The 24,566-nt window shown below is 45.3% G+C and overlaps 1 protein-coding gene across 1 annotated transcript in view; it reads left to right on the top strand.

The window, feature by feature from the left end:
* The first annotated feature begins 292 nt into the window (after positions 1-292).
* TOGARAM2 (TOG array regulator of axonemal microtubules 2) overlaps positions 293-24,566 on the top strand; it is a 37,583-nt gene continuing 13,309 nt past the window's right edge. Inside the window, exons 1-12 of the mRNA XM_076335575.1 lie at positions 293-320; positions 1,272-1,422; positions 2,251-2,462; positions 2,930-3,165; positions 4,733-4,905; positions 6,147-6,193; positions 8,051-8,241; positions 16,438-16,597; positions 17,823-17,987; positions 20,066-20,186; positions 21,850-21,955; positions 23,762-23,997. Of these exons, the coding sequence (XP_076191690.1) occupies positions 293-320; positions 1,272-1,422; positions 2,251-2,462; positions 2,930-3,165; positions 4,733-4,905; positions 6,147-6,193; positions 8,051-8,241; positions 16,438-16,597; positions 17,823-17,987; positions 20,066-20,186; positions 21,850-21,955; positions 23,762-23,997 (1,826 nt within the window). The remainder of the gene's footprint in view (positions 321-1,271; positions 1,423-2,250; positions 2,463-2,929; positions 3,166-4,732; positions 4,906-6,146; positions 6,194-8,050; positions 8,242-16,437; positions 16,598-17,822; positions 17,988-20,065; positions 20,187-21,849; positions 21,956-23,761; positions 23,998-24,566) is intronic.

Here is a 24,566-nt window from a genome sequence, read left to right as displayed (position 1 = left end):
CAGCATTTGGACTTTATGGCCATGATTTTGACAGAATGTGGAAAATGCATAACTTGGATATATTTTTATGTTGTTTTAACACCACCTGACTTGAGCAGTTTCATACGCAGGAACCCCTGCAGGCAGGGCAGTGCCAGGGATCGGTCACTGTCACTTGCACTAGCAGTGTTATTTTTCCATGTAGGCTCCTGATGCTGCAGGGGAACCCACTGGCAGCGGTATCAGGCCCAGCGACCAGCAGCATATCGAGTAGACTCTCATCTGCAAAGACCCCATCGCCTCCCCCCCCGCCATGGCAACGCAAGATAATTTTGCAGCAGGTAAAGGGCTGCAGCAGCCTGGAGACTTCTTCGGCCAAGGCTTGTTGCAATCCCGTTCCTGCAGCCTTTGCCTGGAGGATGTTCACCTGCAGCAGCAGTGCCGGTGCCCAGGAATGCTGCTCGGCTCAGGGAGGCAGAGCGTGTACAAAAACCGCATTCAAAGCACTGATCACAAGACCCCGGAGATGCTGGCAAGTGCAGCAGCTGTACAAGTGAGAGCCCAGCCTTAGAGGCTGGGTAGTGGGGAAGATATTGGCCAGGATAAGGGGCAGGGAAACACGCTGTGTATAACTTTGAATTTTCAGGAACAGCCAAGATCCGAAATTTTTTGAGCCAGGCTATGTTTTTCTTGGTTTTGGATGTCTCTGCAGTAAAGAAAGCAGGGAATAAACCCATGTAACAGTGAAGCAGAACAAAGGAGAATGTTTGGATGGACAATTTTCATCCTACAGATACAGTAATTAAATAAGCCCGCTGAATATCGGGGACATCTAATGCAGAGTGAAAACCTTCTTTTAGTTATAACACCTGGTGATTAATTGTTTGTGTCCTCATACTTACTTTGTTGTAAAGAGAAATAAAAACCCAGCAAAATCCAACCCAAAATTGAGTGGGAATTACAGAAACAGAGGACTTTCAAACTAGCTTTGGAAAGCATCTACTTACTAGACATTGTCAAATCTAGATACCATTGTGGGTTGCCTACCCTGTGAAAGGGGAGGAAAGGAATCCTGCAGTCGTGGATGGGCAACTAGCAAAACACATGCAAATTTGTAGAATGTTCAGCTGTCATAGTGCTGGAATGCAAGCGCCTCACCAGGCAGAACAGCATGAGTTCAGACTGTTGCAGAGGCCAGGACTGCAGGTCACTACTGGTGTGTTAGTCTTCTGTGGAGGTGTCTGGTTTTTTGTCACTGTATTACATGCTGTGAATTTGTACTTATTTTCAAGCTAAGTACCGTAGCCCAGTTGCTGTCTACTGTGGGAGTGTTCACAGATTCAAACCCAGATACACAGCTCTGCGAGGCGGAAGCAATGATTCAAACTTGCAGTTTTGTGGCAGCAGCTGGACCACTGAAGACGAAGGTGAGGATGGAAAGGGGTTGAATATGCAATGGTGGCCTCAGCCAAATGAAAAAAACCCACCTGATTTCAAGGAGAAATTGTCCTTGGAGGTCAGTCCTCATGTGCTGGCTCTGTGTCAGAGTAGGTGGCTGACACAGAGCTGCAGATGATCCTGCCCTCCTCCAGTGGTGCGCGTGGCATCACATCTCTCTATCATTAGTTCATTATGCTTTCTCCTTTATCAACAGTAGCCAAATCACTACCACTGCCAGCCAGGACAGGGACTGTGGCCCAACTGGCCATAAATCGGGCATGGTAATGAGATGTGAATTCTGTTTCTATCCTTGCTATCAATATGTGGTCTTGCCATAGCTAAATTCCCAGTTCTTCCTCTGCTTGCCCATCAGATCTGACCTTGAGGATGGGATGGTGCTGTAGAAACACTGGCAAGGTCTGCCTGCTTGCTGAGATGTCTTTCTGCTTTCCAGATATACCAGTAGCACTGTGTGGGTCTTTACTGGTAGTATTCACAGAAGCCAAGTCCTGAAATGGGAATCTTTTTTCCCCTCTTACCAGTGGGGCCTTCAACCTCTCTCTCCTGGCTTGCTAGCTCAGTGCTGTTCAGAAGAATTAAACTGATGCTAGTTTTATGAAAAATAAAAACAAACTGATCTTCTGAATGATTAAAAAACCCTTGAATGCCTCACTAATTAGGTGGGTTAATTGTAAAGGTATGACGTCAACTAACTCACTTCTTGCCTTTTACCTGATCTACAGCCTCTTTTCAGTCCATATTAACAACCCAGATGAAGAAGCGTCCTAGTTCATGGCATGGGGTTGGAGTTGGGAAACCTCCATACCCAAGGGCCATCTCTCCCTTGGATGGCTGGGTCAGCGAGGCTAGTGTGCACGACCTCAGCACTGCGGGTGGAGGTGAACTCTCCCACCTTTCTCACCAAGCCTTGACCCAGGACCTCCGAGAGAGGGAGGTGAGCAACGCTGCCCTGGAAACCATTCAGATCGAGGACAAGCTGAAGACGGGGAGGATGTCTGAGGGTCTGTTAGCCTCACAGAAAGGTAAGGCAGGAGCCTGCCTGCTCTCCTGCGGGAAGAAGGGTCTTGCAGTCTAGAGAGCTAGTGCACATTCCCAGTGAACAGTTCTCCCCTGCATGTGCCCCCCTGCAATAACCTTCCCTACTTTCAGTCCCCTGCATAGCCCTCCTGTTGCTGTAGGGGTGTACAACTGTGGGGCAGGGAGAGGAGCAGGAGAATGTATGTGCAGGTGACTTATTCTGGGTAAGTACAGGTCCGTGGCCTCTCTGTTGTGTGATGGGAGCCCAGAGGACCAGGGTGTTCCTCTGGTGGCTCTGTGGAAGTGGGTAAGTGTTGTCCACTGGCCTGCTTCAAGTGGCTGCCAGCATGAGCATGTTGCCCTGTGCAGTTATTTAGAAGTTTCCAAGAAATCTGTCCAATGAAATCTCTAGCTTCAGGTGCTTTAGTTTTGCAGTGCTGCTTCTATTGCGCTTTGTGTCTCCACTTTGCAGGCCTGACTGACTGCAGTGACCCTAAGGGGGTTACCCTGAAGCCAGCAGTTTCCACATCAGCTTCCCAGAGGCTCCTGACAACCTCCAAGCCCATGCCTCCCATCCAGGACAGCCTTCCTTCCTCAGAGCCCAGCAGGATGAGCAACGGAGAGCAGGAGCATGGGGAAAACAGCACAGGCTGTGATGACAGTGATGGGGATGACAAGGAGCTGATGTCAGAGGGAAAAGGTTATAAAGTAAGGAAACCAAGCCAAATCACGTGTGGTGGATCCTCAGTTTATTTCCTGTAGGCAGAGCTCTGACATCCTCTTTCCCTGTGGTGTAAACCCAGGGAAGCAGTTGAGCCAGGGAAGAGCTCAGCTGGACATTGCCCTTCAGGCTGTCTTTGCAACATGCGTACTGCAGACTTTATGTCCTCAGCATATATCAATAGGAGAAGAGGTCTTTAAATAGTTTCTGTGCTCTCTAGTGGCTCCTGCTGTGTTTTATGACTGAGAAAACACCAGCAACCAGTCAGAGCAACTAAATGTGTCTAACCTGGTCAAGCATATCCTTCTACAGTTAGTAAAATACATGTATCTGTGAACCATCTGCGGTTACTGTTGAAGACACACCAGTGTCTTGGTGGCTTTTTGTATCAGCTCTGTCTGGTTTAGATGGAAAAAGATGTTTGCTGGAGCAGGCAGTCCTGCAAACTCAACTTCAGGTTGTCTCAGCTTTTGAGTTGTACAGCCATGTCCTTCTGCACAGTTATCTCTAATATTTCTAGAGTTCAGCAGCCACTGTGCAGCTTTATCCTCTTCCGTGGGTCTGCCCAGGGGTAAGTGATGAGAACTGGCAATTCTGGCCATGGGGAATGGAGTCCAGACACCATCCACTGGATCGCCTTTGCAGGAGGGACAGAAACTGCAGTTTTGGTTTTACCTTGTTGGGCAGGAGAAGGCAGATGAATAACAGCTTTTGTAAACAGGATAAGCAATAAAAGCCTAACGTACTTGATTTCAGCCTTGCAGATACAGGGCCAAATGTATCCCTGACATTAACTCTGTTGGTTTTACTGGAGTTTGAACAGGTCCTGATTTGGCTCTTTAGCTGTGACAAGAACGATGGGATACTAAGGAAGGGTGTGTGTCTGCCCCTGCTCCCTCCATCCCCCTTCCTAGCCATGGCATGGGGAGTCTGAAGTAGTTTCAGGAGGCAGAGAGACCTTACACAGAGCAGCAGGGTAGGGAGCTCTGCTGAACTTAATGACAGTGAGCCTGAGATGATGAATTGTGTGGGAGCTGGAGAGCACTGAGCATCCAGAGAACACATTAGCATCTGGGCCAAAAGGCTGGTGGGAGACTGTAGGAAGGGCGAAGCAGAAAAAATTATGGGCTTGAGAAAAGCAGGTTTTGTCAGTGTGCAAAATGGCTTTGTGGGGACTTGGATGGAGTTCAGCAATGGCTGGTAGGTGCTTTAGGGACAGGGAGACAATAGTGGTCTAAACCCATTCCCGTAACACCAGAAAGGCTAATAGAGGCAACGGCATCCCAGAACATCATTATGCCAAGCAGATGGATGCCAGGTGGGAATGCAGCCACTGCCAGAGAGGTGAGCAAGGGGAGAGAGCTGGCAACAGCGTGCGACATGGTCTCTCACTCACCATTTCCCTTTCCATTGCCCATCTTAGGCCAAGCTGCTCCATCAGTTTGACTTTTCTTTTCCTGCCAAGTCCTAGCTAAGAGTATGGCTAAACTTCTTGTGGCATCAAAGGGAGAAGGCTGGATGCTTGAGCTGAGCACAGCATTCTACTATTTCCAGGCTTCCCTGCTGCCCTGGTATTGCAGTGGTGGGGATGGGAAGAAGTCACTGGGAATGGCTTTGATTCCTCCTATCCCCAAGTCAGCGACACCATCTGATGAGGATCCTGGCAGTGCTGCAGTGCCTCTCCCAAGCTCTCAGCACCTGGTTTTCCAAGAGGCCGTGGAGATGAGGTAAGCTAAGGTGTCTGCTTCTCCAATATGTAGTTCACCTTGCACTTCTCGTCTCATGAGGTTACTTTCCACAGTCAGCTCTCCAATATATTTGTGCAAACTTCTGTGCATTCACCATTTTGCATATCTATAATGTTCCAGCACAATGTCAAAACTAGCATCATACACTCTAAGAGCAGGGATGGCGGGGGGAGGAGGAGGAGGCAGGACTTAAGAGGACCTTAAAAGCAGGTCCTCTGCTGGACTCTGATACCAATTCATTCTGTAATCTTTGTGGTGCCATTTGGGAACTGTGTTGCATGGATCTGAACACAGCATCTGGTTTTGTGTGTGATCTTTGACTGCCAATTTCTGTACCTGCAAGAATATGTTAGGGCAAATATTGGCTATTGTAGAGCTGTCTGCAAATTCAGATGCTGCTTCTGTAAATGTCAGTTGTAACTTCTTTGTGTCTGGGCCTTCACTGTGAAATGAGAGTCCAGATAAATCTCAGTTTATAGATGTATAATCCTATAGATGTTTAATATTTACATATGGTTTTAAGATCACAGGGGGCAAGGTGCTAGAGAACAATTATAGGACTGTAACTGATGGAAAGATATTTGCTTGAATACGCATGGAGAACTCTAGCTGTCAACCTTACCATAGTTATAACAATAAATAAGGAGTCATAGAAATATAGTCCCAATTTAAAAGCTTCAGCATGGCTTTTAAAGTGCAATCTGAATATATTTACCTACCAGTTGAGTTGGAAAAACCCTTTTTCTTCTTGAAAAAGCAGGGAGGTGTAATATTCTCAGGAGACAGCAGTGGTATTGCCACGTGTAACAAGACACTGTCATCAGTTGAAGTCATGACTACGCAAAGTTAGGCTTCTGCAGCAGTATAAAGGTAGCTGCCCTCAATACAGACTTATGACTTAACATCTCTTGCTGATTCAGAAAGGATGTCTGTAACAGTGAGAGCCACTTAGCTCCAAAATGAGAGACAGCAGAATTGGATAGTTAAGGCCCAAACTGAAGAATGACTCCTGTGTTTCAGCTGGAGCTTGATGAGCTCCGTGTGACGGCAGCAACTGAAAGTTTAATGGCAATTAATCAGCTTTGCATATTCTTGGTTTTATGGGCTGCGTTTCCTCCTTCATCAGAATCACCATGCTAAGAAAGTTTGCCTCCTTTAATGCTAACCCCCCCTTCTCTTTCTAACTCCTCATATATTCTTTTATCCTCAATTTTCTTAAGGCCAAGATCAGGCAGCAGAAGTAAAGAGAAGACCCTTAAATATCTAGGTAGGTACAGGGCATGGCTGTCCTAAAATGACCATAGGAATCCTGACCCACGGGTGGCACTGTGAAAGTTCAGTTGAAAACCATCCTGTAACATTTTTTCAATTCCTTGATGTGCTCAGACAGCACCCCCAGAGCTCAGTCACTGGGAAGTGTGCTCTGGTGATCCCGTGAAAATGACTCCAGCATGGGGTTATGAATGGCAGGAGCTGGAGGGGTACCGTGGGGCCTGGGAAATCCACAGCAGGAAAAGAAAAAGTTCCTCTACCTCATGCTCATACCTTTTATCTCCCTGCATGCTCTGTAATGTCACAAAGATTAGAGAAAAATGGGGCATTTCGCATGAAATGAGAAATGTTCCCACTCCTTCCTCCTACACTTGAAGGAGAAAACCTTCCCTTGGAGCAGTTTCTGAATCGAACCCTTTGAGATCTGAAGTAGATTCAACGTTGCCTATTTTTGCACTGGGAGAAATAGCGAAACCTTGTGTGATAGGAAGTCCTTGTGAATTTTCTATTTACAGAGAAAAAGACTTAAAAAAGGATCCAGCTTATGCAGGATCTGAGCTTTCCATCCTCTTAAAGCACAAGCCTAAATTAAATGCTGAGTAATGAACTGAGGTTCCCTTTTTGCAACTCATTTACCTCAAACCACATATGCTACGTTTATGATTACAAATCTCTTCCCCTACTCTATCTGCATATGTCAGTATTGCAAACTGAGGCTGGGGTAGGAGATGCCTACTGGCTTCTCCCCCCTCTCTGCCTTGCATTATCACTAGCAATAAGAGTTCTGCAAGACAAAATGCAGTGCCTGGTGCATCTGTGTCAGCCAATACTTTTAAGTTGAAAACCTCAATGACACCATTGCTGTCCCTTTGCCATCTGTGGGTTTGTAGCGATAGGAGAGATGAGAATTTAACAAATAATTTTGCTGATGCAGAAAAAGGGATAAGATCCACTGGTCCCTCAGCTCAGTGTTAGTTCTGCCAAATTATGGGCATGCCCCATAGGAATGATTGCTTTACTGCTGATATGCAGCTAGGATGCTGAATGCAACTGGGGAGAAGTATTGCTAAGTAAGGTGACGTTTTTGCTGGACGCATTCTGGGCTAGAAATGAGCTATATCGTTAAACCATCTCTCTCTCTCTTTTATTATTGACCTGACCATTCCGCAGGGAAAAAAAATCCAGGTTTAAGAAAGTTATTCCTTTTTTACTGCTTGGCTATCACATGATTTTATAATCTGTGAAGCCATGTAAGGAATGATTAGTTCTCTGAGTTTTAACAGCTCTGTTGGAGAGTATTTCAGAATGAGCTGCACCATGCTATTCCCATCAAGAAAATCAGCCTTTAGTCAGGCTGCCCAGAAAGTGGGCTGATCTGCTACAATTTAGAATGAAACTCCTTCGGGGAAAATGAATTCTCTAACTTCAAGAACACAATTCTGGTTTTGGTATCACTCTAGCAATCCTAAGCTTTTCTTTAAATGCCCTCTAAAATATTCCAGCAAAGAGGAGGAAATGTTGATGCTTACCTCTACGAAGGCATATAGCTATTAAAAACCAGTTCTTCTAGTTACTGGGAAAAAGAGGATGGTTACTAGAATCAAAATGGATAGGAACAGATAAGAATCTTTTTGGCAAGGGCAATCTCCATCTCTCTGCTCTTCTCTGTCAAACACAGCTGCTCACTAGAAGCCAAGGGCTAAGGCCTTTATCATGCAGTAGGTTTGAGTCTGATGGTCAACAGACTAATGTAATTTCTGCTGCCAGTGTAATATGGTAGCACCCCATCTGTTTGGAGAGGTGATATGTTCCTTGCTGTTCTCATACACAATCTATATCCATGTCTTATCAGAGCTCCAGACTCTGGAACCCGTCTTGCCAGTTCTCCAGCATCATGTTGGTGGTGGCGTGAAGTCTGCTGGACATTTATGTGAACCTGTGCCACCGTTAACAGGCCTCCCACTCAGCCAGGCCGAGGAGATAGATCATATCATGAGCCCTTGCCTTCTGAGTGACGACGACTTGAAGGACAGCAATGGAAGGGTAAGGGCTAAGGAAAGGGGTGAGCAGGCTTCGTTTTCAGTGACTGTTCAGTGCTTAGCACAAAATGTCACTGAAAATCATTATCTTCCTCTCTTGGGGAGTGGATTCTCTTGGGAATACATTTGACAGCTACAGAGCAATTGCTTGAGTATTTTCATTGGTGCAGAAGTCACTGGTTGGGAGATAGTGCTAAGGTTACGCAAGAAGCATTCTTTGTGTACGAAGGCCAATTTAGAGCAAATCTGAATGGTAGAGCAAGTTACACCTCAGTGAACATGTGCAAAATGCATGTTTGGAAGTACAGAAGCAAAGATTATAATGTTGAGTGTAAGCAAGGCTGCAAAATAAAATGGGAGAGCTTGCTTTTCCTTGGTTACCTTTCTTGCTGTATCTCACAGCCCTCTCATTCTCAATTTTTCTATTCATTAAGACCAATGTTTCTCAAAGTTCTCAGAGAGCAGCTGAGTCCTTCAGAAGCAAGGAAGTGAGAAGCAGCTGCAATTACTGGCTGTGAGTGTTAAGAAAGAGCAAATTACCTCTCATTGCTGGTTATTGCAGTGTCACGGATCGAGTGAGACTGCACTTCACTCGTAAGAGAGAAGCAACAATACTTTATTGATAGAAAACAGTGAGTTAAAGCGTGAATTAACAATGTTCAATGGAAAATGCGACACTGAACAAGATTCGATGGCAAGGTACACTTGATTATTTACTGCATAGAGGACAGGGTCAGACATTACTGTCAGGGAGACCCTCCCGTTGAGTCATGAGGTTCAGAAAGGACCCCCTTGCTTTCTAAACTTCTCAGAGAGGAGTTTAGGTGTGGCTGGATCCAATCCTAGTCCCAGTCTTGGTCAACGGTTTTATGTCTAAAGGATTATATATGCGCAATCAATCCTTTATATCACTTAGCTAAGATTTCAAAGTTTAGCATGCTATTAGTCACTTACCGAGGATGTGTCGCGGCAAGGAATCTCTCAACCTCGAGGAATAACCTTGAGAGGCGTCCCTACTCAAGGGGAGATCCCACCGTGCAGCCCGCTGCCATGCAGGAGAGCTCAAAGGGCTCTTGGGCTGCTCACTATTTATAGGGCTAAGATGATTGACTCATAGTCATATTTGCATACTGATAACTGTGGTTAGGTGGGCGTATTTCTCACAATAACCAAGGGCAATTGTGTTGTTATCTGGCTCCCAAATCCACTTCGTTAATGGATGAAATATCACCACCATCATCCATTAACGACTGCCCCTGGTAGTTCTCACTTAGGTAGGGTTACAGGAGATAAAAGTCAGGTTGGGCAGGGGAGCACACCGTCACACTCCACCCCATGACTATAGTCAATTCATCTTACCTTCACAGAGTGGTGGTACGGTCACCTCTTGCCTCTGTGACATAAATAGTATTTTAATAGTATATGTGCTTATAGATCCACGGTAAGTAGGTAGTGAAGCACTGCTATTTGTTGTGCGTTAATTTGTATGTTTTTGGGTGGTTGAAGTTGGGTTATTTGTTTTATCATGTACCAAACCTTTATATACAGTATAATTATGAGCAACAGACATATTAAAGTTAGAGTTAGTAAAATTACAACTGGATGAAGCATAAAATTAAACACTCCCGTTGCTGTTGGTGACCATCCAAGAAGAGTTTCCCACCAATGGTGTTCTCCATCCTTCTTCACTCTTTCCAAGACATGGCGTATCTCTTCTGTGTCATGATGAACGGTGATTAGAGTTTTGTGTCCATTGCCTCAGACACGTTCTAGCAGTTGACACAGGTCATTATGTTGTAGTAGTTTCTTCACCAGTGTAAGATTCATTCTGATGGGGATAGGCAATAAATCTTCACTCAATGTATAATTAGATTGTAACAATTGATAAGACGTAACAGGAGCTGAATAATTAAAGTTGCATCCCACAATGTTAGTGAAGTTACAAACAGAAATATTTGAGCGATTGCTTGTATTTACAGTAACATTATCTACAAAGATAAAATCACAAAAGGTTCTCATACAAACACATCCTTTTCCAATACATACAAGTACAGTTTCAGGGGCTTCATCAGGATGTATTTCAAAATGACAAACATTTTGTTCAGTGTCAGGACAGATGTCTTGGGCTTTGATGGTGTTACTCTCACAAATAAATCCTTGTTGTTCCCGTACAATGCATGTGCTAACATCGACAGTTTGCCATTTGTTTCCATTTTGTTGGGCCCATACTCTATGTTCTAATGGATAGAGTATAGCTCCATTGTGATTTAATCCTAACGCAATGATTGGGTATATGGTGTATACCGAAGCATTGTGAATTGTTAAGACAAAAGCTGTGGCCTTATTGATGGGGTCATAAGTGAAATTAACCAAATACCACCAGGATTGGAATTCTTTCTCAAATTTAGTTGCATTATCCCAAATTACCTTTCGAATTTCAGTGGGTAAGGTGCCCTCTTCACCTTCTCTTATAATTGCTGCTACCATAGATTGCATCCACAGTTGAGCCTGGGTACAACTAAGGGCTAGAGAAACATTATTTTGGGCTGCACCAAGTGCATCCACCATCAATTGGTGGTCCCTTTCATTAATTCTTTCCCACTGAGGCAATATATCAGACAAAAGCCATTGGTTAGTTCCTAATGCTAATAGAGAAGACCGCAGTGGGTGTTCTAATTTGTTTAAGTCACTTGTTGCTGTACTCAGTTTATTTACGAGTACTTCGGCATCTATACTATTTAAGACTCCCAGTCCTGTCCCTATGATACCAGTCATATCTCTCCTTGTTCGTCTTGGGGAGGTAAGGGTTCGTCCACATAACCATGCTAACCATCCTGCATAGGTCGTACTTAGGAATGGTGAACAGGTTGGTTTGATTGTAGAGATATTAATTTGCATTAGTAGTTCTACTCTTCTTAAAAGAGACCATGATGGATTGAATAACACTCGTTGTTGGCCTGTATTTTTGATCACATATGGTCCAATTTCAGAAATTTGTGGGGATAGTTTTCTTATCCTTTACAATCGAGGCAGGTGTTGTTGTACTAGATTTAGTAATGTCTATTTTAAATTTAAATGATAGTCCCACGCTGTGGTGAGCCCAGAGGCAGACTACAAAAACAGGTTGTACTAAGGTAAAATTGTACCAACAGTCCAATTTCAGAGGCACAAAGTTTAGTATCTTTTACTACTGGGTTTGATGTAATATTGTACACAGAAATCCGAGACGCCTTCTCATGGGTAGACCCATTGATCATTTGGCGTCCTATTTTAATTTCTTTTCGTGCCGTTCCTTGAAGTTGGGGAATTTTATTATCAGCTTCATCTTCATCCCAGCCCCATTCATTTTCTAAGTATGTTTCAGTTCAGTATGCATGACCACGGTGGAAAGATTTAAATCTCCCTTACTAGAGTGTATTCCCATATTCCCAGTGTACTTAACACGAGCTTGAGACCATGGCCATTTGGGGGTTCTTTGACCACAGGTTAAGAGGAGAGGCATTGTCAGGGTTTGGAATAGTAGCATGAACACAGCATTTCTGTTTATCATCCTGAGGGGTGCTATAAGAGAAAATAGAGACTTGTTTCGGTGGGGAGAGTCCAAACAGGTTACCCCATTAAAAAGAAGGAAAAATCCATCGTGCAGTAATTCTATGTTTTGCACCACTGCTATCAGTAGCTTCCCAGGCAAGTGGGCCACGAGATTTAATTAAAGTCATAGGCACAGTACCAATGGATGGTAAATTGACCATCACAGGCTGTCCTGGCTGTAATGTCATTGGATATTCTCTTTTCCCAGCAGGCGGAGCATTAAGCTCAGTTTTTATAAAGAATGCTCGGCTTCCGGGGCTTCCGGTAGGCCCGTATCGATTATTTAATTGATGGAGTACTTTGGGGAGGCGTGTATCCCATTGAGCCTCATGTAGTTTGAGATTCCTTTTCAATAAGCCATTAGCTCTTTCTACCATCCCATTTGATTGAGGGTAGTATGGGGTGTGGAACACCCATTTAATTCCCTCTTGTTTTGCCCAATCTTGCACTTCCTTACATGAAAAATGTGAGCCATTATCACTTTTGATAACATCAGGAGTAGGCAGATTTGAGAACCAAAATGATAGCCCTCACACTGTATTTCGTCCATCGGCTTTCCAACACTTAGTCGCCATAAGCAAGCCAGAGACTGCTTCCACTCCTGTGAGGATGTATCTATATCCTGCAGAGGATTTGAATGGTCTGATATAATCAATTTGCCATGTAGACCATAAAGTTTTCCCTTCATTAATATGTAGAGGTGGTGTTTTAGCAGGATGATCTGTTTGTAATTTCAGTCTACACTGGGGACATTCTGTAAGAATAGTTTCACAAGTTTTCCTGTTTATAGGCCAGCCTTTACTCTGTGCAGCGAAGTAAAGTGCTTCGTTACTTGTGTGGCCTAGGTTTTGATGTAACCATTCTCCCAATCGATACCACTCAGGATTTAAGGTAATTTTCTAATTTTAGTTAGCTCATCTACCTTTTGATTCCACTTTGTGGCTGGTTGATTATCCTTAGCATGAGCTTTTACCCATCCCATCTTGAAAGGTGTTTTCCTGGCTATATCTAGTAATAATTGCCAATCTTTGTTTCTCCAAACTGGGGATCTATTTACTTCCCAATTCAAGGCTTCCCACTGACAAAGCCACTGTGTGGCACCAGCCCACACAGCGTAAGAGTCTACATATATGATCTTTGCTCCATTCTGTGCTGCCAAAACAACTGCTCTTATTTCTCCTACTTGTGTACTGCCTTCACCTTCTTCTATTACTTGTTTGCCAGTGGTAATATCTAATGCAACGGCCTTATAATGCCATTTACTGTTTACTCTTTTTGCTGAAGCATCTGTAAACCAAACGTTTTCTGTTGGTGTACCCTCAGTGAGGGGTGGTGCATCCAGAATGGGTGAAGGTTTGAAACGTTGTTGTAACACTAAGGGGTCTGTTTATGGGCATCTGCAATTTGGAAACCTTAGTGCGTCCTTCAGTTAATTGCATATTTTCTGCAACTCCTGTTAGGTAGGCATACCATTTTCTGATAGTGGGTTTTTGTGCAATTCCTTCTGGGGGAGCAGTCCCCTTTAGGATTGCTTCTAATAAATTAAATGGTCCTCTAGTTTGCACAGGTTGTCCCTGATGTATTTTCTCAACTTGTTTAACTGCTCGGACTAAAGATAAAAGTCCCTTTTCCCATTCAGAGTATCGTTGTTCTGTTTCTTTAAATGCAGTTGAGGTAAACAATAAAGGTCTTTTTGGCCCATCGGGGCCAGTTTGGAATAGGTTACAGTAAGTAGCATGTTCAGCAAAACCCCATTCGGCTATAATAGGGTCGCGGGGGTGTACTGGTCCCAGTGACTGATATGTTTTTAATTCTTCAGTTAAAGTTTTCACCGCCTCTTTTATGTTCCAATTTCCACTCCCAGGGTTTGCCTTTCCGTAAGAGTGAGTATAATGGACGGGAAATGATAGAAAATCCAGGTACATGCTTCCTCCAGTATCCTAAAGTTCCCATCAATTGTTGTAACTCCTTCCTTGATTGGGGCATTTGCAGCTCTTCGATTTTTCTTAAGGTATCTGGAGGAATCATTGCACTGCCTGCTATCCACCAAGTACCTAAAAATTTTACTTCTTTACTGGGTCCCTGACATTTTCTAGGTGGAACCTCAATTTCTGCTTTATTTAGTGCTTGCCATACTGCTGCTGCTGCTTCCCCCACCTTCTCGGGGGAAATTCCTCCAATCAGAATATCATCTATATATTGATACAGTTTCACTTCTTGGGGGAGCGCGACCGTCTGTAAAAGTTCAGCAAGCGCGGCATGAGCAACTGTAGGTGAATGTTTATATCCCTGTGAGAGTCTGTTAAAGGTACTCCCTCCCAAGTGAAAGCAAACTTCTCTTTATCCTCCTCCTTCAAGGGAACCATAAAGAACATATCTTTTACATCTAGCGCGGCCACCCATGGGTGTGCAGCTGCTTGCAAAGTAGCTGTTAAGTTTGCGATGTTTGGTACAGCGGCCGTTAGCGGGGCTGCTGGCATTCGGGCGCCGGTAATCGACCGTTAAACGCCACCTCCCGTCTGGCTTCCAACCTGCCCAGACAGGTGAGTTATATGGGGAGCGGGTTCTGGAGGTAATTTGTCGTCTCTCCAGATCAGCTATGACTTCAGAAATTGCATTCCGTGCCGCAGAAATCGGATATTGCGGCACGTTAGTAATTTTTGACTCGGGGAGGGCAGGGGCTGCGCGGAGTGCGCGCACTGCGGCCTCCCGCTTTCTACCGGGGTTGGGATCGGTGTTTGAGCCAAAGGACCACACGCCGCCATTCGGCAGGCGCCAGGTTCGGCCGTTTAAAACGTCGAAACCTAAAATATTTTCGTGATGATCTTTAATTGCAAAGCGAGTAGTTGACATGCGCTTCTCGCCCGGGAGTCATAAATTGGCCTTGGCAGTTTGACACATAACACTCGCCCCATTCACACCGGTAATCTTAACTCTTTGCCGTCCGGATCGCACGCCCAGCTTCTCGGCATCTTGTTGTGTTAATATTGAAATTTGTGCTCCCGTATCTATTAAAAATTTCACCAATTGTCTCTGAGGGCCAACTGGAATTAAAATGTATGGGCCGTTGTCACTTACCCACTGATAAGCTTCCACTTTCCGGACAGGCAGGCCCAATCGCCTTCTGGACACTACTCGGTTTTTTTGCTTCATGCCCTGCAGTTCTTCCCTAAGGGGGAGAAAGGGGTTGTCTCCCTTCCTAGGCACTGGCACCGGAGGAGCTGAAATACTCTCCTTTCTTTCACTGTTATCTCGTTTCTGGAATGCTTCAATCAGACTCAATACAATGCCAGTGGGCTGTCCTTGAATCGCGGTTCTGGGAATGCCTAGGGCTAACGCATTCTTCCATACTTTTAGATGCTCTTCAGCAGCTTCCCAATTATGCCAATTGTCACGAGCCCATTATTCTGAGAATTTGGGACTCGCATTCACTCCATGCCTCCGTTAAATAATCGGTGATACTACTTGCCATCCTGCTGACTACGCCAATTTGTCGCGGATGGAGTGAGACTGCACTTCACTCGTAAGAGAGAAGCAACAATACTTTATTGATAGAAAACAGTGAGTTAAAGCGTGAATTAACAATGTTCAATGGAAAATGCGACACTGAACAAGATTCGATGGCAAGGTACACTTGATTATTTACTGCATAGAGGACAGGGTCAGACATTACTGTCAGGGAGACCCTCCCGTTGAGTCATGAGGTTCAGAAAGGACCCCCTTGCTTTCTAAACTTCTCAGAGAGGAGTTTAGGTGTGGCTGGATCCAATCCTAGTCCCAGTCTTGGTCAACGGTTTTATGTCTAAAGGATTATATATGCGCAATCAATCCTTTATATCACTTAGCTAAGATTTCAAAGTTTAGCATGCTATTAGTCACTTACCGAGGATGTGTCGCGGCAAGGAATCTCTCAACCTCGAGGAGTAACCTTGAGAACTCAAGGGGAGATCCCACTGTGCAGCCCGCTGCCGTGCAGGAGAGCTCAAAGGGCTCTTGGGCTGCTCACTATTTATAGGGCTAAGATGATTGACTCATAGTCATATTTGCATACTGATAACTGTGGTTAGGTGGGCGTATTTCTCACAATAACCAAGGGCAATTGTGGTGTTATCTGGCTCCCTAATCCACTTCGTTAATGGATGAAGTATCACCATCAGCATCCATTAACGACTGCCCCTGGTAGTTCTCACTTAGGTAGGGTTACAGGAGATAAAGGTCAGGTTGGGCGGGGGAGCACACCGTCACATGGAGATGGTTTTTATTCCCCCAACCTGGCCTGTAGGAACTGAACTGCCTGTTCACTGGTAATGTGAGCTCTTCATACATCTTGGAGCACTCCTATGACTCTCTTGGTTCAAGCAGGGCTTCCTGACATAGATTGAGAAACAGTATCTTGGACCAGTGGAAGGTTATGGCAATGAAGTGTTATACATCACTGGGTGTAATTGTATGCCAAGGTGAGGAAAGGAGGAATTCTTCTGAAACTACTGGGATGTATATGGAGCTGGATTAAAGACGATGACACTCTACCACTGTGTTCCTGATGAGGTGGTGTGTATGGTTTGTGTATCTCTCTTTATGCTCCATGACGTATTTCCATTGCAACTAGATCCATGTTACCTTGTCCAAGTCAGCTCAGAAGAAAATACAACAAAAGCGAATGAAACAGATGGAGCTTTTGTGTAGAAGGAGGGAGAAAGAGAGAGAAAAGGAAAAGTCCTTGCAGCTCCCTACACAGAGTGTTGACCCTGGGGATGCAGCTGAAGAAAGTAAGTGGGTGCTATAATTGTGGGCCTTTTTGTTCACTTGCTTGCTATTTGCATAGTGTTCCAAATATCTATGAAATCAGGCTGGGAGACTGTTACATTTGCATCTGCGTGGAAGTTTGAATAGGATTTATTTCCGTTTTCCAAAGACAAATACAGAGGCATGATGTGTCTTGCCCGTGGCCCACACTGAGTCAGTCACAGAATATCACCTTCCCCCCTTCTCCTATAAAGTCTTTCAGACTTTATTATCTGCAAGACAGATAATTCTGTCTTGCAAACTACAGTGGGGCTTCAGACTCTCTAACTGAGAGTAGCCTCCAGGAAAGGTAAATGGGTGAGTCCACAAGAATGCTCTTCAACCAAGGTGCAACCTGGAAGAAACAAAATTAAACTATTTCCAATTAAAACACAAAAGATATTGCTCACATGATAGGACAGATTATCCTGCTCACACTGCTCCCTGCTGAGTAGCTTGCATTGCGGAGCCATGCTGGAGCCCTTCGCCAGTGCTTATGTTTTACCCACATGAGCAAGCAGTGTTACTGACTTAATTGCAGCTGACGGGCTCTGATTGTACTGCTTGCACGCGCTACCATGAGTGCAGCGGCAGGGAACTTAAGAGTCAGCACTCAGCCCAAGGGCATCGGACAAGGTTATCTGCTCTTTTTCTTGCTATTATTTTGTGAAGTGCTGGTGAGGAGTGCTGAGGTGGGAGCCCCAGAAATGTAACTTCCCTATCCAGCCTCTGAAACAGGAAAGCAAAAGAAAAGCAGTACTGAGGTTTCCTCATTTCTTAGGGAAAGCATCACTGCATTCAGTTTTAAACTAAAAGAGGGTAGATTTAGGCTAGATATAAGGAAGAAATTTTTGACGCTGAGGGTGGTGAAACACTGGAACAGGTTGACCAGAGAAGTTGTTGATGCCCCATCCCTGGAAACGTTCAAGGTCAGGTTGGACGGGGCTCTGAGCAACCTGGTCTAGTTGAAGATGTCCCTGCTCATTGCAGGGGGGTTGGACTAGATGACCTTTAAAGGTTCCTTCCAACCCAAACTATTCTATGATTCTGTGATCACTGTCCCATGTTAGTGTGCAACTGTTATGCTTGGAATTGCCTGGGACAACAAAGGGATGTTACCCAGCTCCAGCAAGATTTCTAGCCCTTTCCAAGCCCATAGCCACCCTGTCCAGCACTCTCCACTTACAAGGTCCTTTTTGGTCTCTGCAGGCTTTAGCCTACCGCCTATCAATGGCGCAGTTTCCATTCCCCCCAGTATGAGCAATGCATGCAGAGCGAGAGCTGGTACTGCCTTGAGGACGCGGGTCAACAGGCCCTCACTGCCCATCATCCCCGTCGTCAGCCAGGGTGGCAGCTTCCCGCGCAAGTCCTCAGGTGAGCCCACTCACAAAGTGCCTCATTCCCCAACCACAGGTAGGATCTCGGGTCCAAAGCCTGTCCTGAGGATTGAGAGCAAATCTGCTTTGGATCCACTCCAGCCTGGTGATACTGGAGCAGTTGGTGCTTACAGATCCATTGGAAAGCTGAGCTGAATAAAGTAGTGGTAAAGCCTTAAGCTCTAGCTTTTGCACGTACCAATAGGCCAAGATATAACACTGGTGCCAGGAGGCAGCTGTAACTGCAGGGCTGAGCCCTGGTGCAGTCTGGCAGGGTGTGCTCACTGTGCACATATGTGTACCACCATGATCAATTAGCTACTCACCGTCTTGGCCCTCTGCCTGTGCTGCTGTCTGGCTCTCCAGCCAGCTTTTCTACTATCGCAGCAAGGGTTGTCTCTGCATGGAAATTAGTGACTTGGTACAATCATGCTATTGCACCTAGAAGTGCTTAACAGCTTCTAGCCTCTCTCATCCCACCACCTGCAATGCAAACTGGGAACAAGCAGTACCTCTTCTGTCACCCCACCCAAATACTGTGGCTGTGTGTAGCAGATGACATGCAGGAGAGGCTGACTGGTGGTCCCAGGCTGTTAGCTACCTGCAATAAATATACAGCAGAGAGTGAGTCCATAGTGATTCTCGTCTCTCCTTTGTGGGTAGCCTACCTTGTGCTATGATCCTGAACAGCACGAGTTAAGAAAAAGGGAGGTAGGAATGATACTTTGAATGCTCTTTTCTAGTGATGCTACTCCAATTTTCAAAATTGACCAGAACTAGCCTGACGCGACTCTCCGTTCATATCGAATATAGAGGTGTATATGTACATACTCGTGCAGTGACATCGCTGATGCCAGTGACAGTGATATCGGTGACATCCAAATTAGTCCCCATCTGCATATTTTTGATTTTATAGTTCTTCCATCCTCCGTACTTTGTAGAACACGCAAGGTAGTATAGAAACCCTACAGAGTCCATAACAGTTCATCTAGATTCTGTGCAATATTTATACTCAATACTTTAGACAGCTCAGATGTTTTCATCTACACTTTAGAAAATGAGCTTTTGAGTGCAAGACATGAAATTTTTGACCTATGGTGCTTTTGATGACAAATAGGTTTCACAAAAAATGCATTTATCATCTGAATTTTCTTATACCTTGTATATTTATCATCAACAGGGTGTGTTTTCCAACAATTTGTATCTATATTTACATATTTTTATTCTCAGTTCACATTTGGAAGGCTTTTTTGTCACAAATATCTAGACTAGAAATTGCATTTTTCCACAAGAGAAAGCTTAGGCATTGCACAGTTTGCAAACAAGTACATTTGATGTCAAATAAATTTCACTTCAGCGTCTTCGAAATACAGCCAGTGGGTACCTCTGAAATAGTAAATATTCATAATGCTTGGAAAATAGCAAAATCCATAAACTACTACTTTCCCAATAGTATGCTAAAATGTATGTGCACTCAGCTGCCTGCTGTCTAGAATATTTGAAGTAAATGGAAACAGAGGCACTGTCAGATTTAGAGAGTCAGGTATCACTGTTCCCTGGTGGTTGCTCCTTGGGGATTTGCCTGAGCCCAGCAGGACTCAGTTGTTCAGGCTTGGTGCTCACTGGGGGCAGCTGGAAGTGTTTCCTCGGAAAGTTACAGGGTGCCTCTGTCCCCAGTGCTCCAGGTAACAGGGAAGTGATACAGGGAGGTATGTGCACATCTCAGGAGCTTAATCCTGGGGTAACAAGTCCTGCTGGGCGGCACTGGCTCCCAGTGAGCGTGAGCTCTGTGGCACTATGAATCTGCAAGCTGGCTGTGGTACCTATACGGTCTTGGGGCCTGTCTCTGTGTGTGCAATTTTCAGGTTTACACGAGGAACTGGTGCCCAGCTGGGGTGACTGGGAGATGGTTGGGTGCTGGGGAAAGCAATGAGCCAGACAGCAGGGAAGTCTCTGAACCAATGCCAGTTTGCACCCATATGTAATCTTGGCTGGGAGACTGGGTTGCACTCTTCTCGGTGGCAGGGTGCCTTGCCCCGAGGCATCCGATGCTAGTGTCTGACCCTCTCCTTACAGTGAACTCACTGCCAGCCATTGCTATGGACTTCGAGTGTGTGGACACCTGGGAAGCCAGACCCTTCCCTCAGCCACAGCAGGTGCTGCTCAACGTGCTCACATGGCTCAGCAGTGATGACTGGTAAGAAAGCCCCCTGTTCACTCTTTTTCCCTCTCAGTGTAAAGGTAAGTTAGAAACATTTTTTTTCTAGTGCCTCTGAGCCCAGACAGCCCAGATGTCCAAGGGAACTACTGAAACCACTCCAAAGCAGTCATAGTATGAAGATGTGAGAGCAGGCTTTTATTTGCCTTGGTCCGTAGCAGTGCTACAGCTGCAGCAGGTCAATGCTGTTTCCTAGCTTTGCCTTCTGCTCCATGTAGCTGCAAATGAAATTTCCATGGAAGAGAGAAAGTTGTGGAACAAGATGATTTGCTGGCTGAAGCCAGAAGCAGGATGGAAGTGGTCTTGAGTTTATAGTTTTGGGGCCTCAGGTCACTGGCCCAGGTGGGACTGAGTAAGGATTTATCTCTGGTCCTGCTGCTGGCAGCAGCAGGAGACAGGGCCTCCCTGTGACCTCCTGCATGTGAGTCCCAGGCGTGCCTACAGGGAGTTCCTATTTCTGAGAAATGGACTGAGACGTGGTGCAGAGTTGCTCAGCCTGTCATTTCTCCTGAAGGGCTCATGGCAGAAGGCAAGGAAAAAGAAAAAAAAATCCTTTAAGAATCTTGCACTTTCAGAATGAAATTTTTTCCTCCTCACTGCTTAATATGGGCCAAAGATGTTTTGTTGATAATCACAGTGTGTCCTGAAATTAGACACAGACAGGAGGAGACTCCACAAATTTCAGGTAATATTGGTCGTCTTTTTGATTTCTGGGTCAGCATACACTCACTAGGGCTCTGTTCACACTGGGATAACCATGAAAAATCTTCCATGATGCATCTCCTTGTGTGATTGCTTTGTTTTGCCCCTCTCCCCTTTCTCTTCCCTGTTCCTGTTTGGTGCCCTGTGAGGTGCAGAGAGCTGCTGCAGGTGTGGGGGGTCCAGGTTACACTCTGAGACCCCAGTGGGGATGGGTCCCCAATCCTGCCCTGCAGCCCTGGTGAACCAGTGACTGCATCAAGTGCCTTCATGTAGCTCAGGTCCTTCACAAAGAAAGTGCTGAAAGAGGCGGGGCTTTACTACTTTTAAATAATATGTTGCTGTTGTGGGTGTTATTTCAAGTAGGGGTTTTCTGGAAGATCCAGCATTTTGGCTGTTCTTGCCCAGGTGTGGAATCTTTTAGGTCATACTGCTTTTTTTTTTTTTGGGGGGGGGGGGGAGGGGGAGGAGGGGAATAACTAGGTTGCAGAGTGCAAACTCAGCTATGAAGTGGCAGTGCAGACTCTCACTCCTGAACTTCCCTTTGGGGATGGTGAAGAGGGAAAATACCCCAGTAACAGCCAGATGGGACTGTATCTCAGGGACAGGGTACAGGGAGGGTGCAAGAAACAGAAACACGGCACAGCCTCCCAGCTTCTAGGAAGCAGCGACATAGGGACTTTGTGTGCCAGGGATTTCAGAAAGGCTGTTTAATAGCCACAAATTAACCCATCCACTCTGAAGCCATCTATTTGCCTTTTGGACTTATGTACGCTTTTGACTGCCGCAGCATCCTGTGGCAATGAGTTCCATGATTTAATTAAGTGTTGTATGAGAAGCACCTCCCTTTTTTTGTCTGAGCCCACACCCCGGTAATTTTAGAGGGTGCTGCCTAGTTCTTGGGTGGTGAGAAAAATCAATCTTTTTGGTAATTGCCTTTCAGGCAGCAGAAGGCAAAGGGACTCTTCAGCGTCAGACGCCTGGCTATCTGCCATTCAGAAATTCTTCTTTCTAGACTTCATGATGTGGCCTTGGCAGTTACTAGAGAGGTAAGAAAATTGTGTTTAATTGTGTCCCCTCGTACATGGCGCATAGAGTAGATATGTGCTTGTTCATTTACATGTGTGCTCAGTGTCTGCCTTCATTACTATTTTTAGACCTCATTTTTCTAATAGCTCTGTCACCGATCTATATGATCTGTCTGTACATACAGCTATATTTACTGGTATGTAGGGCATCTGACTCTCTCCTCTTTGAGCTAGGTGTCATTATAATGCAATATACAAATGCAGAAACCAAGACACTAATCAGGTGATTTGCCACAGCCCAAATCTCTGCCTGAGCTGTAATTAAACACTGCAGCTTTTGCCTCCCAGCTTCTTCCCACTTCCTCCTCCTGAGCATCGTGGGGGATTGACTGCAGGTATTTATTTTCCAGTGTTCCCTGATGATGTCTTCTTCTTCCTTTCTGTGTGCTTTTTGGTAATTTGCCCTTTCCATTGATCTGTTGCCTCCGTGCATCAGTGGAATTTTGCACTGTAGCTACTGGGTGCTTGGAGCGGCCTGTCTCTGGGGTTTGCAGGGCAGTCGGGCTCAACTCCATTATCTCATCTCTCAGTTAACAGAGAGGTCTCAACCTAAGCTCCTTAATAACATCTGTGCCTATATTTCCAACTTGTCACTCGTCTGTGGCCTGAACGAGCTGCCTTGTACTCTTACTAGATGATTGCCAAATATATTAAATTTTCTTTTGCTTGCAGAAGACAGTAAGACTTAGCTCGTTTCCATGAAAATCAGTCCTTCTATCCAATATTTAATGGTGTTGGAGGTTTGAATGCCCCTTGTGTCGTTGGACTCTTCAAACCTTTTTGTTTAGATCTGCAGGACTCAGGTTGTCCCACTCTGAGATCAAGGTTAGGAGAAGAAGCCCTTTCAGCTTAGCTCATCTGATTTTTATATCACTTTTATATTTCTGAGGAAATTTCCTCCTCTCTGTTCTACACACTTACGTACAGAGACATCTTTCAGCTTTCATTTCACTCCAGTCCCAGATTCTGCTTTCGCAAGCATTTCTAGCACATATGTTGTTCATTTTTATTAACAGGCACAACTAAGTCTGGCAGAAAGAACCACTGGTCTGTCCTTCAAAGTATCTTTCAAATGAAGCACATGACTCTGAGATGCTTCTTCCTTACCCTTGTGGGAGAGCCTTTTGGAAGCAGGGATCACTCCAGAGCAGCACCGAATGCTGTAAAACCCCACTGATCGCAGCTGTAATTGCATGTGATCTCCAAGATCCTTGAGTGCCTTGAGTCCAACAGCTAGGGTTCTCCTGAGTAGATGGAGCCGCAGATGGACTCAAGTCCCTGCTGCGAATTAGCCTGTAGACTTGAGCCCGTATTTTCTGTTTCCTGGTTGAGTGCTCAAACTGCCAGTACTGCATTTTTGGACAGGAGGAAAGTACTACTTTCCCTCTATCTTGTCTTTATGAATTGTGCATTTATAGTTTAAAAACAGCCCTTGCTTTACTTTGTTTGTTTGTTTGTTTGTTTTCAGTAAAAGGGCCTAAAATCAAAGCAGTGTACATTATGGGCTAAGTAGCACACTTTGTTCTAGGTGAAACAATATTTTTTAGGCCTGCAGTCTCATTAAAACTGTATTGTATAAGTGGGCCTGAGGCCAGAGAAGAAGTTGGTATCAGAGTAAGTGTGTTTCTGTGGGTCTTCTGCTCTTGCTGTGCTCTTATGTTCCACCTGGACACAGCGAGAAGTCTTGTTGTTTCCTGGGACTTTTGTCTAGGGGAACTGATTTTCTTTACAAGGTGATTCTTACGTTTCCCCTCATGACTTCCCCAGGTGAACAACCTCCGCTCGAAGGTGTCTCGCTTTGCAATCAGCACTCTTGGAGAGCTCTTCAGGACCATGAAGAAGCACATGGACCACGAGGTGGATGAGATTGCTCGGGTCTTGCTCCAGAGGATGGGGGACTCCAGCGAGTTCATTCAGAGAGCAGCCAGTCAGTCCCTGGGGATCATGGTGGGGAGCGTGACTCCTGCACGAGCAATGACTGCTCTCATGGCTAGTGGAGTCCAGTATGTCATTCTTCTCTTAGTGATATCCTTCACCTTAAATTGTGTGGGTAGGGGGAAGGGACAGGAGGCAGAAGGGGAATGATGGGAGGGAAGGGTCCTTTCTCCTGCATCTTCTGTGAACTCGGTGTTTAGATTCTCGGATCAACCTTGCTCCCTTCCTCTTGTCATCTACTTCTGCCCTACTATAGCCTATTTGTTCTCACAATCTGTCAACGCTCTCTAGAACGTAGACGTGGTGAATGATGGGGAAGCAAAAGTCCCTGCAAAGGGTGGTGATATAGCCTTGTGGCTTTGCGGGAAGAGGGACAATGCCAATTCCAGCAGTGAGTGCCCTGTGATATTTCACGCTAACCACAGAGGCGCTGCGAAAAACCATGCATCATCATTATGCCATTAACTTGGGAAATAAGGAGGCTAATTGCTGGGACACAGAGCACGTGGGGGAGAACCCGCTGGGTGCGGCACAGCCTGCACAGCAGGTGCAGCTCCTGCCGGGAGGAGTCTGACTGTTGTGTCCTTAGAGCTCCACTTTCTATTCAAATTGATGCTGCATGTTAGCCTTGAGATGG

The sequence above is a fragment of the Aptenodytes patagonicus genome, chromosome 3 (assembly GCF_965638725.1).
Source record: "Aptenodytes patagonicus chromosome 3, bAptPat1.pri.cur, whole genome shotgun sequence".
Taxonomy (NCBI): domain Eukaryota; kingdom Metazoa; phylum Chordata; class Aves; order Sphenisciformes; family Spheniscidae; genus Aptenodytes; species Aptenodytes patagonicus.
The sequence above is the reverse complement of the archived record's forward strand: the minus strand, read 5'-3'. Positions and strand labels throughout refer to the sequence as shown.